Source organism: Symphalangus syndactylus, chromosome 3, assembly GCF_028878055.3.
Source record: "Symphalangus syndactylus isolate Jambi chromosome 3, NHGRI_mSymSyn1-v2.1_pri, whole genome shotgun sequence".
Classification (NCBI taxonomy): Eukaryota; Metazoa; Chordata; class Mammalia; order Primates; family Hylobatidae; genus Symphalangus; species Symphalangus syndactylus.
The window spans coordinates 112,288,073-112,307,079 of NC_072425.2; the positions used below are offsets into that span (position 1 = coordinate 112,288,073).

Below are 19,007 nucleotides of genomic sequence, written 5' to 3' on the forward strand. Positions count from 1 at the left end.
AGGATCTACTTAGGACTTACCAAGCTTATGAAGCGGTAGCCTTTCAGCTTTCAACTTTCTTGCAAGTCCTCAAGGTCTAGTAAGACATAGTTGATCTTCCCAGGACTCTGCACAAGCAGGTTAGCATGACTTTTCTCCAGCAGGGAAATCACAAGTACACAAGGGCTAATCACCTCTAAGAGTGGCAGAGAATACGTGCTATCTCTTTAGACAGACAAGTGATTGGGAGCTGAAGAGTTGATAAACACTCAGGCTGTCATTTTCTTCAGAATCCCCTAGCAAAACTTTTAAGTTGGTAGTTGTAAAATTTGAAGACATGAGCACTACAGGTGTAGAACATAAGCTCCTCTGGGGATGAAGATTTTTGTCTAGTTTACTATTTCTCTGTGGCTAGAAAAAGGGTCCTCCTGCATGTTAAGTGTTCAATAGTTAATTGTAAAATAAATGAATCAGAAGAGGACGATAATTTTAAAAGGAAAAAATAGGGACCAGTTTTTTAATGTTCCATTTACATGACTGAATAATGAAATGAATTGTTCAATGGGTGAAGCACATCAGGATGGGACAGGCCTAACCCCAGAGCACATTTGGCAAAATTATGGAGACTTGCTCTTCTCTGAGAATATGCTACCAAACAACAATCTTCTATTACCTTATACTCTGACAGCCTTGGTTTTCTATCACAGTAGTCAACAAACATTTCAACGTGAAATTAGAAGAAAACACAATATATGGAGTTTTCTCAAAAAAATTAGTAGAATTACCACTACCATATGCTCTAGCAATCCCACTTTTGAATATCCATCCAAAAGAATTGAAATCATGATCTTAAAGAGACATCTGAAGCCCCATCAATATTCACAACAGCCAAGATGTAGAAACAACCCAAATGTCCATAAACAGATGAATGAATAATTGCATTCTCAACTTTTGTTTTAGATTCAGGGATACATGTGCAGGCTTGTTATGTAGGTATATTGTGTGATGCTGAGGGTTGGGGTACAAATGATCCATCACTCAGGTAGTGAGCATAGTACTCAACCCCTCCCTCCCTCCCAATTCTAGAAGCCCCGAGTGTCTATTGTTGCCATATTTATGTATATAAGTACTCAATGTTTAGCTCCCACTTATAAGTGAAAAGACACAGTATTTGGTTTTCTGTTCCTGTGTTAATTTGCTTAGGATAATGACCTCCAGCTACATCTATGTTACTGCAAAGGACATAATTTTGTTCTTTTTTATGGCTACTTAGTAATTCATGGTGTATATGTACCAGATTTTCTTCATTCAATCCACCAGTGATGGGAACCTAGGTTGATTCCATGTCTTTACTATTGTGAAAGTGCCGTGATGAATGTGTGAGTGCACGTGTCATTTTAGTAGAATAATTTATTTTCTTTTGTATATATACCCAGTAACGGGATTGCTGGGTCAGAGAGTAATTCTGTTGTAAGTTCTTTGAGAAGTCTCCAAACTGCTTTCCACAGTAGTGGAACTAATTTACATTCCCACCAACAGTGTATAAGCATTCCCTTTTCTCCTGAGCCTGGTCAGCCCCTGTTGTTTTTTGACTTTCTGATAATAGTCATTCTGACTGGTGTGAGATGGTATCTCACTGTGATTTTGAAACACACTTCTCTGATGATTAGTGATGTTGGACTTGTTTTATATGTTTATTGACCACTTGCCAGTCTTCTTTTGAGAAGTGTTTGTTCATGTCTATTGCCCAATTTTTAATGGGATTATTATTTTTTTTGCTTGTTCAATTGCTTAAGTTCTTTACAGACTCTGGATATTGGTCGTTTGTTGGATGCACAGTTTGTGAATATTTTCTCTCAGTCTGTAGGGTATATTTTTACTCTGTTAATAGTTTCTTCTGCTGTGACAAAGCTCTTGAGTTTAATTAGGTTTCATTTTTCAGTTTTAATTTTTATTACAATTGCTTTTGAGGACTTAGTCATAAATTATTTCCCAGGCCGATGTCCAGAATGATATTTACTAGGTGCTCTTCTAGGATTCTTGTAGTTTGAGGTCTTACATTTATATCTTTAATCCTTCTTAAATTAATGTTTGTATGTGGTGAAAGCAAGGGTCCAGTTTTGTTCCTTTGCATATGGTCTTTATTGCAACTACTGAATTCTGCTGCCGGGTGAAAGCAGCCCTAGACAATGCATAAAAGAATGAGTGCCACTGCATTTTAATAAAACTACTTACAAAAAGAAGCAGCTGTCCAGAATGGGACCATGGGTTACTGTTGGCCAAATCCTGTATCATAACACATACAAATTCAAAATATAACAATATTTTCTATTATAATTTCACATTTGAAACACATGGGGCCATCCCTAATTTACTACTTGTTCATATTCTCTCTCCCTCCTCCCTTTCCCTCCTCTCCCAATCTCTCTCTCCCACCCTCTGTTCCAATCTCATCTCTCTCTTTCTCTCTTTCTTCCCCACTCTATTCCCAAGTGTTATAGGAACAACCTACCCCAGTGGGGAGAAGTATTTTATAACTGACATTGTTTAAATTGCCAGCTTACCATCATCATAAAAAGCAGACTGACCTTTAGTTGGTTTAATTATGCGTTGAAATTCTGTATCACTTTTCTTGCCCATATTGCCTGAATCCAAGGCAGGGAGTGCTCCCGCCATTGACCCTCTGTTGTTTACCACTGTCCTTTTGTTTCTTAAACAGAAAACGTAACTGCATATGTTGTACTTTTTAAAAAATAATAATAAATATTTAAAAACTGTTATGTAGAGGTAGTTGGACATATGCTAATTTATTTAATGAATCCTATTAATGAACATTTGTGCTATTTCCAATGTCCTTCACTAAATATACATGAACACTCACCTTTGCACATTTCTGAAAGTGTTTTGTTTGTACAAATTCCTAGAACTGAATCAATGACACACTTAAAATTTTAATAAATATTGCCACATTGCTTTTCAAAATTTCTGTCAATTTAAACTCTACCCTGGACTGAATGATAGTCTTTTTCTCTATACTCTCTTCAACAAAGAATACAATGATATTCTTAATTTTTGCCAAACCATTAACCCCAGAATGATAACACTTTATTCAAATAACACCTCTTTTCATAAATTATCAACCATTTCTATTTTTTTCCTTTGGAAATTCTCTTCATTATATAATGGTGCATGATTTGGGTTCAGGTGGAGTGAATATCCACAAAGGCAGACTTCCAAACACATAACATTTACTATATTCAGGTAGAGTCTTAAAATTGCACAGCTTGTTAAGTTAGATGAGTCTTGTGTGAGATTATTTAGTCTCTTTAGTGGAATACGTTCAGATATTTCTGTCCACACAAAAATCTCTCACAGGATCATCAGTAAATTATTTGTACTTTTGTCAATAAAAAATAATTATAAATATTTATGTTGGATGTGTAGTGCCAATCATTTCATTTTAATTTGAGTATGATATTTTCTGAAGACATACATAGTCCCCAGGAAACTATATTTCTCTTATCTAGGGGTAAAAATGGGGTGGATTCATCCACAATAACCCATAGTATTTAATAATAAAATTAACAATTTCAATCTAAATTCATATTTACATAATTTAGCCTATGTATTTCACTTTTCTATTTTCCTCACATACCTTTATTCAATCCATCAAAATGGATTTTTGAATTCATCATAGAATATTGCGTATTATTACTGATTTCTGTGAAAAACTTGAAATACATGAGATATTTTTTCATAAAAAATGTGTTTCGTTTGAGATGACAATGTTAGGCAATATAATAATGTTGAAACCATTTTGGATATTAATTTTTACAGGGAAAATATTTAAGATGTTTAAGTTTTAAAGTATCATCTAAACAAGACATGTGCACCCAGCCTTCCTATTTTTTGACAGGGGTACAGCACTTACCCTCCCTTCTTTCCATGGACCCTCCCCCTTAGTCTCTAACCACCACTGAGCCCTCTCCCCTCAAAGTGCCGAACTTTATTTCTCTCTGTATTTCCTTCCAATTCCAGATTAAGGAATCAGAGTCTAATAGTAATTATTCTCCTAAGTACTATACCTAAAAGGACAACATTTTACTCTAGAAAGTTTTCTCTGGCTGTATTATACCACTGGGCAAAATTTCTATACACAAATACTGTACTCTGTATTCTCCCCTGTTGGAATGAATGAAGTGTTAATTCTCCTATTTGAACTCAGATGTTCCTGAGTTTACTGGATGTCATGCACTATTCACTGGATACCATCCACTTATTGTCTACTCAGAGGCATAACTCTTGCATTTGTCCCCTTTCTTTCTCTCTTCCTTCATTATCTGCAACACTGATATTCCTTAGGACTCTTTTCCTGTACTCGTGTCCTCTTTATCTATGTTCACTCCCTAAGAGATCTCACGTAAACTCATAACTACAAATACTGTCAATCTCCTGAAAAATTGCTAACTTGCATCTCCAAGCCAAACCTGACTTGTGAACTCCAAATGAATATGTTCAAATTGTTTTCTTAACATCTGCCGCTAGGCAACTAAGAGGCAACATGTTTAAAACTGACTCTTGATCTCTTCCATATCTTTCCCTCTCATAGTCCTATATATCAGTAAATGGCAATTCTATTTTTTTCTAATTTCTGAGATCAAAACATTTATAGGCATAACTTAATTCTTGCTTTTCCTCATAACTATATACAACTAACTATAAATGCTCTCAACTTTTTCTTCAAATATCCAGAATCTAATAGTTGAAGATAATCTAATTCTAACTACCCCCATATCTACTACTCTAGTCTAAGCTACTGTTATGATCCACTTCAACTATCTCAGCTGCTTCTCTTACCTTTGTTTCAATGTAGTGTGATACAGTAATGACAGTTTTCTTTTTAAAACAAAATACAGATTATGTCATGTTTGCTTTAAAACCTTCAGTGGCTTTCTAGCTTCCTCTGAGTGAAAGCCAAAGCACAAGACCCTACATGATCTAGACAAATAAAATCTCTCTCTGATCTCATCTCTTACCACTCCCTCCTTGTTCACTTCCAGCCACACTGACAAATTTGCTATTGCTCAGGACGCATCTAGCCATCTCTCATCTCAGGAGTTTGTATTGCCTTTGTATCTCCTTTCTGTATAGATAACTTTGCAGGCACCTCCACTTTCTTCAATTTTTCTGTCATAGAGCCGTGGCATAAAATAGAACATCAACATTAATATTAATTCTATTAATAAAAATGTTAATATTAATGCAATAGAATATTAATAAAGACTAGGACATCCATAATAGCAAATGCATGCATGGGTAGCTAGATAAACATAGCTTCAATGTACAACTACATCTAGTAGATTACAAAACAGAATTCATATCTTCCATGTAACTGTGAAAGATAAATACTAATAGCTAACACTTAATAACTGATATTCTTTTGGACTGTATTGTGTGTGTCTTGTGCATATTAATTCACTTAGTCATCAAAACAGCCCTATGGAGCAGGTAATACTATTCTCATTTACAGATGAGACACTGAGGCAAGAGTGGTTAAATAACTTGCCCCATTTCACCTAAGTAGTAAGAGCTATGATTTAAGTCTAAATAATGGCTCTAAAATTATGCCCTTGATTATCATACTCTTAACCACTGTTCAAACTATCTTTATAGTATAAAGGTTTTTAATAAAGTAAAATTTCCTTAGAAAAAAATTAAGAGGCCTAAATAGATTGTAAAGTAAGATTACAAAAGTAAAGACAACTGTGCTGGGCATAATTCTAAGATGTTCCCATTATTCCCGCCTTTCAGTGTGCACCTCTGTATAAACCCCTCCATTGATGGTGGGCAGGCTTTGTGAATGTGATGGAATAGTCTCTTCCACGATTAGGGTATGATAACTGGCACAGCTGACCTTAATAAGGGCAGATTATCCTCAGTGGGCTTAACCTAGGTAGGTGAGCTCTGTTCGTAAAGAAGAGTTTCAAATTTGAGAATGGGTATTTGACATGCAGGAAGTTCCACATTGCTGTCTTTGAAGAGGAAGAGGGTCATGTGGCAAGGGACCTAGAGGACCTTTAAAGAGACGAGAGTGATACCTTAGCAGATACCCATTAAGGAACTGAACTCTGCCAACAATGTGAATGAGTTTGGAGGAGTACCCTGATCTTCAAATGAAAACACAGCCAGCTCGACAGTGAACAGAGAATCCAGTCACTCTATTCCTGACCTTATAACTACATAATAGTGAGATCATAAATTGGTATTGTTTTAAGCCATTATGTATGCAGTAATTTGTTACTCAGTGATTGAAAACTAGTACAACAGGAATCTGTTATATCAATGTATATGATTCATTTAAATTTATTTAAAAATTGATTTGTCTGATTTGGTTTAAAGATTAAAGGAATAGGAGGAGCAGGTGGAGCAAGATGTCTAGATTGAAGATTCCACCAATCATTCTCCCCACAGGAACACCAAATTGAACAACTACCTACAGAAAAAAGCACCTTTATGAGAATCAAAAATCAGGTGATTAATCACAGTACCTGGTTTTAGCTTCGTATCACTGAAAGAAGCACTGAAGAAGATAGCAAAGACCATTTTGAATTGCCGATGCTACCCCTCCCCCATGCCCTGGCAGCAGCCATGTGGTGTAGAGAGAGAATCTGTGCACTTAGGGGAGGAAGAGTGTAGTGATTACGGGACTTTGCCTTGGAAGTTAGTGCTGCCCTGTCAGGGTGGAAAGCAACATCAGACAGAACTCAGCTGATGTCCACAGAGGGAGCATTTAGAACAGCCTAGCCAGAGGGGAATCACCCATCTCAACAATAGGAACCTCACTTCTAGCAAGCATTGCTGCCACAGAGAAAGTGCTCTTGAGTCCCAGATAAACTTGAGAGGCAGTCTAGGCCACAAAGACTGCAATTCCTGGGAAAGTCCTGGTACTGTGCTGGACTTGGAGCCAGTGGACTTGGAGGGTACATGACCCTGTGAAACACCAACTGGGGTGGCCAAAGAAGTGCTTGCATCACCCTTCCCCTAACCCCAGGGAAGTAGCTCACAGCTCTGAGAGAGACTCCTTTCCTCTGCTTGAGGAAAGGGGAGGGGACAGTAAAGGGGACTTTGTCTTGCACCTTGGTCACCAGCTCAGCCACAGTAGAAGACAGTGCCAGGCAGAGTTCTGAGGCTCCCATTCCAGGCCCTTGCTCCTGGAAAACATTTCTAGACACATCCTGGGTCAGAAGGGAACCCTCTGCCTTGAAGGGAAGGATCCAGTCCTGGCAGGATTAATCACCTAATGACTGAAGAGCCCTTCGACTCTAAATAATCGGCAGTGGTAGTCGGGCAATACTCACCGTGGGCCTTGGATGAGACGTAGAGATGTGCTAGCTTCAGATATGACCCAGCACAATCCCAGCTGTGGTAGATATGTGGAGAGACTCCTTCTGCTTGAGAAAAACAGCGGGAAGAGTAAAGGGGACTTTGCCTTGCAGCTTAGGTACCCAGTGCAGCCACAGTGGTGTAAGGCATCAAACAGTTTCTTGGGGTCCCCATTTCCAGGTCTTGGCTCTTGCATGGCATTTTTGGACATTCCCTGGGTCAGAGGGGAGCCCACTTCCCTGAAGGGAGAGTCCCAGGCAGAGAAGCATTCACTAAAAGCTGACTGAAGAGTGAACATCAGTGATAGCTCGGTAGTTCTTGCCACAGGTCTTGGGTGATGGTGGCCACGGAGAGAGACTCTTCTGCTTGTGGAAATGGGAGGGAAGAGTCAGAAGAACTTTATCTTGAGGTTTTTATGCCAGCTGAGCCACAGTAGATTAGAGCATCAGGTAGATCCCTAAGGTTTCCAACCCCAGGCACTAGCTCCAAGATGGCACCTCTAGACCTGTCCAGGGCTGAGGGAACTCTCTGCCCTGAAAGGAAGGACACAAGCCTGGCTGGGCTTCACCACCTGTTGATTGTAGAGACCCAGCACCTTGAGTGAACATAAGTGGTCACCAGGCAGTGATTACCACAGGCCTTGGATAAGACCCAGTGCTGTGTTGGCTTCAGATCTGATCCAGCACACTCCCAGTGATGGTGGCCACAGGTATGCTTGTGTCACCCCTCCCACAGCTCCAGGCAGCTCAGCACAGAGAGAGAGACTCCATTTGTTTCGGAGAAAGTAAGAAAAGAAAGCAATACTCTCTGCCTGGTAATCCAGAGAATTCTTCCACATCTTATCCAAGACAACCAAGGTGGTACCTCTATGAGTCTATAAGAACCACAGCGTTACTGGGCTTAGGGTGCTCCCTCATGCAAATATGGCTGCAATGACAAAAAACTTAGGTCACAACACCCAGGTTTCTTGAAATACCTGGAAAGTCTTGACATGAAGAATAGTTACAAACAAGCCCAGACTGCAAAGACTACAATAAATACTTAACTCTTCAATGCCCAGACACTAATGAATACCCAAAAGAAAAATATGGCCTTACCAAATGAACTAAATAAGGCACCAGTAACCTCCTGGAGAAACAGAGATTTGTGACTTTTCAGACAGAGAATTCAAAATGGCTGTTTTAAGGAAACTCAAAGAAATTCAAGATAACACAAAAAAGGAATTCAGATTGGTATTAGATAAATTGAACAAGATTGAAATAATTTAGAAGAATCAAGCAGAAATTCTGAAGTTGAAAAGTGCAATTTACATATTGAGGAATGCATCAGAATCTCTTAATAGCAGAATTAATAAAGCAGAATAAAGAATTAGTGAGCTTGAAGACAGGTTATTTGAAAATATACAGCCAGAAGACACAAAAGAAAAAAGGCTAAAAAGAATGAAGCATAAATACAAGAGTTACTAGTTTTTGTGTTTTTTTTTTTTTTTTTTTTCGAGACAGAGTCTCGCTCTGTCGCCTAGGCTGGAGTGCAGTGGCGCGATCTCGGCTCACTGCAAGCTCCGCCTCCCGGGTTCACGCCATCCTCCTGCCTCAGCCTCCCGAGTGGGTGGGAATACAGACGCATGCCGCCACGCCCGGCTAATTTTTTTTGTATTTTTAGTAGAGATGGGGTTTCACCGTGTTAGCCAGGATGGTCTTGATCTCCTGACCTCATGATCTGCCCACCTTGGCCTCCCAAAGTACTGGGATTACAGGCGTGAGCCACTGCGCCCGGCGAGTTATTAGTCTTAAAGAGCAGAAAGAAAGAGAGAGAGAGAGAGACAGAGAGAGAGAGAAATTTTATTCAAAGGGACAACAAAAAAAACTTCCCAAACCCAGAGAAAGATATAACATTCAAGTACGAGAAGATTATAGAACAACAAGCAGATTTGAACTAAAGAAGACTACGTCAAGACATTTAACAGTCAAACTCCCAAGGATAAAGAAAGGATTATAAAAGCAGCAAGAAAAAAAGAAACAAATAACATACAATGGAGCTCTAATATGGCTGGCAGCAGACTTTTCAGTAGAAACCTTACAGGCCAGAAGAGAGAGAGGCATGACATATTTAAAGTACTGAAGAATAAAAATTGTTATCCTAGAATAGCACATGCTGCAAAAATATCCTTGAAATGTAAAAGAAAAACAAGGTCTTTTCCAAACAAAAGCTGAGGGCCATTATGAACACCAGACCTGTCCTACAAGAAATGCAAAAGGGAGTTCTTCAATCTGAAAGAAAAGGATGTTAATGAACAATAAGGAACCATCTGAACATACAAAACTCACTGGTAATAGTAAGTACACAGTAAAACACAGAATATTATAACACAGTAATTGTAGTATGTAAACTACTTATATCTTGAGTAAAAATACTGAAATATGAACCTATCAAAAAAATAACTACAGCAATTCTTCAACACAGTCAGTACAGTAAAATATAAATACAAACAATAAAGAGTTTTTAAAAAAAGCAGCGGGACCAAGTTTAAGTGTAGACTTTTTATTAGTTGTATCTTTGCTTGTTTTTTAGTTTGTTTATTGGTTCATGCAACAATTTGTTGTCATCAGTATAAAATAATGGCTTATATTATTTGCAAACCCCATGGTAACTTCAAATAAAAAATCAAACAGATGCAAAAAAAAAAAAAAGGAAAAAGGAAAAAATTAAAACATACAACTAGAGAAGATCACCTCTACTGAAAGAAAGACAGGAAGGAATGAAAGAAGGAAAAGCAGACCACAAAGCAACCAAAAAACAAATAACAAAATGGCAAGAGTAAGTCCTTACTTATCAATAACAATATTGAATGTAAATGGATTAAACTCTCCAATCAAAAGTCATAGAATGAATGAATGGACACAAACACAAGACCCAACAATTCGTTACCTAAAAGAAATACGCTTCACCTATAAAGACACACAGAGACTGAAAATAATGGAATGGAAAAAGATATTCCATGCCAAGGGAAATAAAAAAAAAAAAAAGAGCCATAGTAGCTATACTTATATCAGACAAAATAGATTAAAAACACTGTAAGAAGAGACAAAGAAAGTCATTATATAATGATAAAGGAATTAATTCAGCAAGAGGATATAGCAATTGTAAATATATATATGCACCCAACACTAGAACACCCAGATATATAAAGCAAATATTGTTAGAGCTAAAGAGGGACATAAATCCTGATACAGTAATAGCTGGAAACTTCAACACTTGATTTTCAGCATTAGACAGATCATCCAGACAGAGAATAAACAAGGAAACATCAGACTTAGTCTGCACTATAGGCCAAATGGACCTAATAGATATTTACAGAACATTTCATCAATGCCTGCAGAGCACACATGCTTTCCTCAGTACATGGATCATTCTCAAGGATAGACCGTATGTCAGGCCACAAAGTAAGTCTTAAAAAATTCAAAAAAAATGAAATTACATCCAATATCTTCTCTGACTGCAATGGAATAAAACCTGAAAAAATAACAAAAGGATTTTGGAAATTATAACAACAAATGGAAGTTAAACAATATGCTCCTGAATGACCCGTCGGTCAATGAAGAAATTAAGAAAAAAATTGAAAATTTTCTTAAAACCAATGATATTGGAAACACAACATACCAAAACCTATGAGATACAGTAAAAGCAGTAGCAAGAGGAAAGTTTATAGCTACAAATACCTACATGAGAAAAGAAAAATAACTTCAAATAAATAACGTAACCATGCACCTTAAAGAACTAGAAAAGCAAAAGCAATCCAAACCAAAAATTAGTAGAAGAAATAATAAAAATCAGAGTAGAAATAAATGAATTTGAAATGAAGAAAACAATACAAAAGATTGACGAAACAAAGTTTTTTTGAAAAAATAAAATTGACAAACTTTTAGGCAGACTAAAAAAAAAAGACAGAAGATTATAATAAATAAAATCAGAGACGAAAAAGGAGATATTATAATACAACTGATACTGCAGAAATTCAAAGGATCACTAGAGGCTTCTATGAGCAACTATATCGCAATAAATTGGAAAACCTAGAAGAAATGGATAATTTCCTAGACATAAACAACGTACAAAGATTGAACCACAAAGAAATCAAAAAACTGAATGGACCAATAATAAGATCAAACCCATAATAAAAAGTCTCACAGGAAAGAAAAGCCCAGGACCTGATGGCTTCACTGACAAATTTTACCAAGCATTTATAAAAGAAAGGAGGGAATACTTCAAAACTCACTTAATGAGTCCAGTATTACCCTGATATCAAAACCAAAGGAAGAACATTGAACAAAACAACTACTTCTAGATGAATATTGGCACAAAAATCCTCAACAAAATATTTGCAAACCAAATTCAAAAATACATTGAAAAGATCATGCAGCCAGGTGCAGTGGCTCACGCCTGTAATCCCAGAACTTTGGGAGGCCGAGGCAGGTGGATCACCAGGTCAGGAGATGGAGATCGTCCTGGATAACACAGTGAAACCCCATCTCTACTAAAAATACAAAAAATTATCCAGGCGTGGCGGCATGTATCTGTATTCCCCGCTACTCGGGAGGCTGAGGCAGGAGGATGGTGTGAACCCAGGAGGCAGAGCTTGCAGTGAGCCGAGACCATGCCACTGCACTCCAGCCTGGGCGACAGAGCAAGATTCCATCTCAAAAAAAAAAAAAAAAAAAAAAAAAACAAAAAAAAAAAACATTCACCATAACCAAGTGGGATTTATACTAGGATGCAAAGATGGTTCAACATATGTAAATCAATCAATGTGATACATCATATCAACAGAGAGAAGGACAAAAACCGTATGATCATTTCAATTGATGCTGAAAAATCATTTGATAAAATCCAACATCACTTCAGAATAAAAACTCTTAAAAAATTGGCTATAGAAGAAACATACCCTAACACAATAAAATCCATATACAACAGACCCACGGCTAGTATCATACTGAATAGGGAAAAACTGAAAGCCTCTCGTCTAAGATCTGGAACATGACAAGGATGCCCACTTTCACCACTGTTATTCAACATAGTTCTCGAAGTCCTAGCTAGAGCAATCAGACAAGAGAAAGAAATAAAGGGTATCCAAATTGAAAAGGAAGATATAAAATTATCCTTGTTTGCAGATGATATAGTCTTATATTTGGAAAAACCTAAAATCACCACCAAAAATCTATGAGAATAAACTAATTCAGTAAAGTTGCAGGATACACAATCAACATACACAAATCAGTAGCATGTTTGTAGCCAACAACAAACAATCTGAAAAAGAAATCAAGAAAGTAATCCCATTTACAATAGCTACAAATAAAATAAAATAACGGAATTCACTAAAGAAGTGAAAAATCTCTACAATGAAAACTATAAAACATTGATAAAAGAAATTGAACAGGTCACCATGTTCACGGATTAAAATAATCAATATTGTTAAAATGCCCATACTATCCAAAGCAATCTACAAATTCAATGCAATCCCTATTAAAATGCTAATACATTCTTCACAGAATACAAAAAACAATCCTAAAATTTACATGGAACCACAAAAGACCCAGAATAGTCAAAGCTATCTTGAGCAAAAGCAAAGCAAAACAAAAAAAACAAAACTGGAGGAATCACATTACCTGACCTCAAATTATTCTATATAGCTATAGTAACCAAAACAGCATGGTATTAACATGAAAACAGTATGGTATTATCCAACAGAATAGTTAGTGTTCACTGTAGATGTATGGATTTGTTTTTGGGTTCCCTTTTCTCTTCCAATGATCTTTTATTTTATTTTTGAATTTGGTTTGCAAATACTTTGTTGAGGATTTTTGCGCCAATATTCATCTAGAAGTAGTTTTCTGTTCCAGTGGAACAGAAAAAAGAACTCAGAAACAAATCCATCATCTACAGTTAACTCATTTTTGACAAAGGCGCCAAGAACATACACTGGGGAAATGACAGTCTCTTCAATAAATGGTGCTGGGAAAACTGGATATCCATATGCAAAAGAATGAAACTAGACCCCTGTCTCTCAACATATACAAAAATCAAATCAAAATGCATTAAAGACCTAAATATAAGACCTCAAGCTATGAAACTACTAAAAGAAAACATTAAGGAACCTCTCTGTTATATGGGACTGGGTAAAGATTTGTTGAGTAACACTCCATGGGTACAGGCAACCAAAGCAAAAATTGACAAATACGATCACATCAATTTAAAAAGCTTCTGCACTGCAAAGGAAACAGTCAGCAAAGTGAAGCGACAACCCACAGAGTGGGAGAAAATACTTGCAAACTATCCATCTGACAACAGATTAATAACCAGAATATATGAGTTCCAACAACCTTACAGAAAAAAGATCTAAAAATCTGATTAAAAAGGGATAAAATATTTGAATAGATATTTCTTTAAAAACGATATAAAAATGCCAAACAGCCATAGGAAAATGTGCTCTGCATCGTTGATCACTAGAAAAATGCAAATTAAAACTACAGTAAGATACCATCTCACCCCAATTAAAATGCCTTATATCCAAAAAGCAAGCAATAAAAAATGCTGGAGAGCATGTGGAGAAAGGTGAACCCTTGCACACTGTCGGTTCAAACGTTGTAATGTAAATTAGTACAACCACTATGGAGAACAGTTTGGAGGATCCTCAAAAAAATTAAAACAGAGCTACCATATAATCCAGACATCTCACTGCTAGGTATATCCCCAAAGAAAGGAAATCAGTATATCGAAGAGATATCTTCACTCTCATGTTTACTGCAACATTATTCATAATAGTGAAGATTTCAAAGTAACCTAAGCGTCCATCAACAGATGAATGAATAAAGAAAATGTGGTACATATTTACAATGAAGCCATCAAAAAGAATGAGATTCTATCATTTGCAAAAACATGGATGGAATTAGAGGTCATTATATTAAGTGTAATAAGCCAGGCACAGAAAGACAAACATAGAATGTTATCACTTATTTGTGGAAGCTAAAAATTAAAACAATTGAATTCATGGTAACAGAGAACAGAATGAAGTTACCCAAGGCTGTGAAGGGTAATGGTGGAGAGGGAAATGGGGATGGTTAATGGGCACAAAAATATAGCTAGATAGAATGAATAAAATTTGGTATTTGATAACATAACAGGGTGGCTACAGTCAACAATAATTTATTGTACATTTTCAAATAACTAAAAGAGTATAACTGGATTGTTTGTAACATAAAGAAAGGTTAAATGCCTGAGGTGATGGATACCCCATTTACCCTGATATGATTATTGCACATTGAATGCCTGTATCAAATATCTCATGTATTCTATAAATATATACACTCATAAACATATATCTCTACTATATACCAACAAAAATTTAAAATTTAAAAAATTTAAAAATATATTATGCCTAGAAGAGATATGTGTAAAACAAAATTATGCACAAATGTTAAAAATATAAGAATATATAAAAGTTTGCCAAATAAAAACCAGCATAAATGGTAGAAGTATTAATATTAACTGAGTGGACAGAAAAATTGCAGAGGCAGGGATTGTTTCTATTGACCAAAGGGTTATAATCAAAGGTTATTTCTATTGACCATGTAACTATGTGATGGTTAATTTCATGGGTCAACTTGACTGGGGTAAGGAATTCCCATATAGCTCTGGGTAAACATTATTTCTGGGTGTGTCTGTGAGGATGTTCCCACAGGGGATCAGTATTTGAACTAGTAGGATGAGTAAAGAAGATCACACTAGCCCATGTGAGCAGGCATCGTTCAATGTATTAAGGCCCCGTATACAAACAAAAAGGCAGAAATAGTGCAAATTTGATCACTCTGCCTGATCTGAGACATCTATTTTTCTCTCGCCCTTGGACTTCAGTGCTCCTGGTTCTCAGAGTTTTGGACTCCGACCAGCTCTAACACCATCACCAACCTCAACCACATTCTCCTCAGACCAAATTACTCCCTCTGCTTTCTCTGCTTTCCTGGTTCTCCAGCTTGCAGACAGAAGATTGTGGGACTCTATAACCATATGAGCCAACCCCGGTAATAAATCTGCTCTTATATATCTCTCTGTATATCCCGTTGGTGCTGTTTTTCTGGAGAACCCCAGCTGACACAAATTTTAACAGCCATTCACTTCTATGACATAAATAATATGTGTGTGTACTTTCTAAAAAATACATGATGAAGAGCATCAAATCATTGTGATATTTAGATGCAACTGGACATTTTTAAGTGAGTGATCTGGAGATAAATTTTTAAATGCCAATATTTGCAATATGTCAAAAACACATTATTTATAATAACTTATTTGTGATGAAAAAAATTTGGGTTTCAACTTAAACATGCATGAAGGGGAGCATAGTTTTCATAATTCATTCAGAGTATTCATATGATCAAAGAAATATGAAGATGCTACCATAAACCAAAGGGCTTTGCATTTTGGTATTGCTGGCATCTAATAATTTCTCTACTATTTCTTAACCATCAGCCTATATCGTCAGCTATAAAATGGAACTAATACCCCCTTCAACATTGTTGGGAATAAATAAAATAATATCTATAACTGACTAGCCCAGTACTTGGTGCCAGCATCTTCATATTTTCTACTACAGCCAGCATGGTACCTAACCTATGGTACTAGCCAGTAAATTTGTTGATTTGATTTCAAATAATCCGCTTTATCCATAATAATACCTGTTGAAAAAAAATGTCTTGGGATGACAAAGACAGTTCTGGTCTCTGACCAACATCCAACATCTGAAGACATGAATGTTATTAAAATAGACTCATTTTCTTTTTAAAACTAGTTTATCTCCCACCTAGATTAATTCATTAATTACACAGAGACTTTCTGAACTTCACATATATTATCCACACATCATAAAACATGCTTGTCATTAAAAATAATAAGAAGTCATTTTATAAGAAAGAACATGGGGATGTTTTCTTCAGGAATATTAGGCTGACCTTATAAAATGGCACATAAATACACTTATTTCTTGGAATTAGCATATTCTATTATGATTAGTGAATATTTCAATCCAGAATTTTTTTGAGCCTAATGCAGAAGTCAAAAATGATTATCTCTTTATATTTGGCAGTGAGGTTAGCATTTGCCTGAGACTGATCAATGTCATGTGTCAGTAATCTTTAAATAAATACAAGTAAAGAAAGAGATTGCAAATTTATCAGAAATATGAACAAACTTTAGGTTACAGAGTATCAGTAGGTCCTTAAAACTGATGAACCACCAGTGAGAGGCAAAACATGCTTCTCTGAATTTTATCTCTCAAATTAGAAATCAGAATAAAGAATTTAATAATCCTCAGAAGTGAATTAATAGGGGCCAAATCTATGGCCCAAAGGACTAAGATGTATACATAAACAATGGCATACCTATCTAATAATGGTTTTGATCATAACTATCAACTATAATTTATTAGCCTCTGTAAATCGGGGTGCTCTGTAAATTAATCCATCTAAAATAACCTCCAGGAAATGGTTCATAGATTAGTTTTCTGATTCATCATGACAGCTGAATGTCCTGTGCCTATTCTTGACTTTCATAGAGAGAATTTTTAAATCTTTCTGGTTGGATGGTCTCTTGGCAAATAGGAAGAAGGAATTCAGTATGTACAACTGCTGCTTAAACAGACAAAAGAAAAACTGTTCCTAAATCTACCTCATGCAAATAAACCTTTTTAAAAACTATTTCAGCATCCTTTTAAAGTTTTTCTTTTAAATGTAGACAAGTAAAATTGGGCTAGAACTGTGAGTTTAAATATTTGAAAGTATTATATGTATTATAAATCTATATATTTATAATAAACCTAATTATGGCTCAGTCTTAGGAAAATTAAAACACAGTTATGTATAGTTTACTTAATCATCTTTATTCACATATCTTTAATATTCCTTGTCTCTAGAATCTTTTTTAGAAATGATTTTGCAAAAGCAATCATTTAAGACAAAGCACTGGCAATGGCTGGAGTCAAGTGAGCCATTCAGTACCAGTAAAATGTTTTATTCCCAAAGATTCTACAACATTCATTTTCATGAAAAGATATAAAATATGTTAGCATATAAATTCAGCCTTCTTTTATGCACATTGTGGGTTCTAATTATAACAATCTAATTTATAAACAATACATGCTGTGGTTCTGACAGTGAGATTGTGATGAAACACAGAGTACAAATTTTAATTACATACAGTTCTAATACATTGAGCACGGCAGCATTTCTGTCATCTTTGAAATGGTAACAGAATGAAAAAAATTTTTTTGAAATATGAGCATGAAGGTAATGAGATCAATAAATGTCAGCTAGAAAAAGTAATCACAACTCCTGAGACTCACTGACCTTTCTACAAATTCCAGAGTAATAGAGTAGCTGGGGATGAGGAATTCTTTAACAATGAGAATCTGATACCATTATAAGAAGAAAGGGAAGCCAAGATTGCTCTATGACATCAAAAACACTGCCTGTAAGAGTAATTTTGACACAATAATTTATTCTCTTGATTTTTCTTCTATGATCACCACCAACATAGATCACAAATCTTTGGTCTCACAGAAACAAAATTCCCATTGAAGCTTTTGAATACTGAAAAAGCTGCTTTATAAACTTTAAGCTTGCTTCACAATGTATAGCATTCTAATAGAGTGTGATAATACATTTAGTTAATTTAAATGCCCAAAATGAAAAAATATTTTATTTTGGTACTTGTGAAATCACTCTATCAGTATTTGAGTATAATTTACAAAAATTCAGTTTGGGAAAGTGTCTAAAGGAATCTTTGGAAAGATTTAATTATCATGAAATAGTTTGTATTTGAATATAAAATGAAATCATGATATTGCGAAATTCTAAGTTATGATATTAAAATATTTTTTAAAGCCCACAACAGTTTAGACAATAATGCAAAATAAGGCTTCCAGTAAGGCTAAGATTCTATAGGGCCAAAAGGGACTAGAAATGGAGTGCATTTTCAGTTTTTATGGCTTTTCCCCTATGGGCAAACGGAAGTTGGAACCATAAAATACGCTAAAATTTCAACAGAAAAATCCACAGTCTTTCTATCCTAGAAAATCAGAGAAAAGTTCAGGTAAATTATAGATATTCATAAATAGGGGAGGAATCAGGGAAATGAAAAGGCACAGATCTGAGCCCCAAATTCTCCTCAGAAACCCTGTCCATATATTTGGCCCCTGAAACTACAAATGCACTAGGCAAACTCGGAGCAGCACAGGTTAAAGATGAAAAAAATGAACCAAGATCTGAGCTGCCAGTTAAGAGGCAGAGTTTACAATTTGACTCCAACCAATTAATTATATCAACATACTTCAGAGAAATACAGCCAAATTCAATCTCTATAACATTCACAATGCCCCAGACACAATTCTAAATTACTTGACACATGAAGAATCAGAAATGTCTAGCCCAGATCAAGAGAAAATACAATCAACTGAGACATATCACAAGAAAAACCAAGTAGTAAAATTATCACAAAAGGATTTTAAAAGAATTATTATAATTATTCTCAGTAAAAATAGTATCACAATGAGAAATTGTTTTAAAAAAAAATCTTGGAGAAGAATTAAAAAGTGATTTTTA

At 35.7% G+C, this 19,007-nt stretch overlaps 1 protein-coding gene across 4 annotated transcripts in view; it reads right to left on the reverse strand.

The window, feature by feature from the left end:
• LOC134736210 (uncharacterized) overlaps positions 1–19,007 on the reverse strand; it is a 79,780-nt gene that overhangs the window by 26,578 nt on the left and 34,195 nt on the right. For 2 of the 4 annotated variants that reach the window (XM_063636426.1, XM_063636427.1), the window contains 2 exons: positions 7,338–8,289; positions 2,215–2,265 (listed from right to left, as the gene is read on the reverse strand). In XM_063636426.1, the coding sequence (XP_063492496.1) occupies positions 2,215–2,265; positions 7,338–7,660 (374 nt within the window). In that variant the 5' untranslated portion in view covers positions 7,661–8,289. Of the gene's footprint in view, positions 1–2,214; positions 2,266–2,567; positions 3,086–7,337; positions 8,834–19,007 lie in introns of those variants that run through there. The other 2 variants (XR_010120082.1, XM_063636428.1) reach the window with 2 other exon arrangements.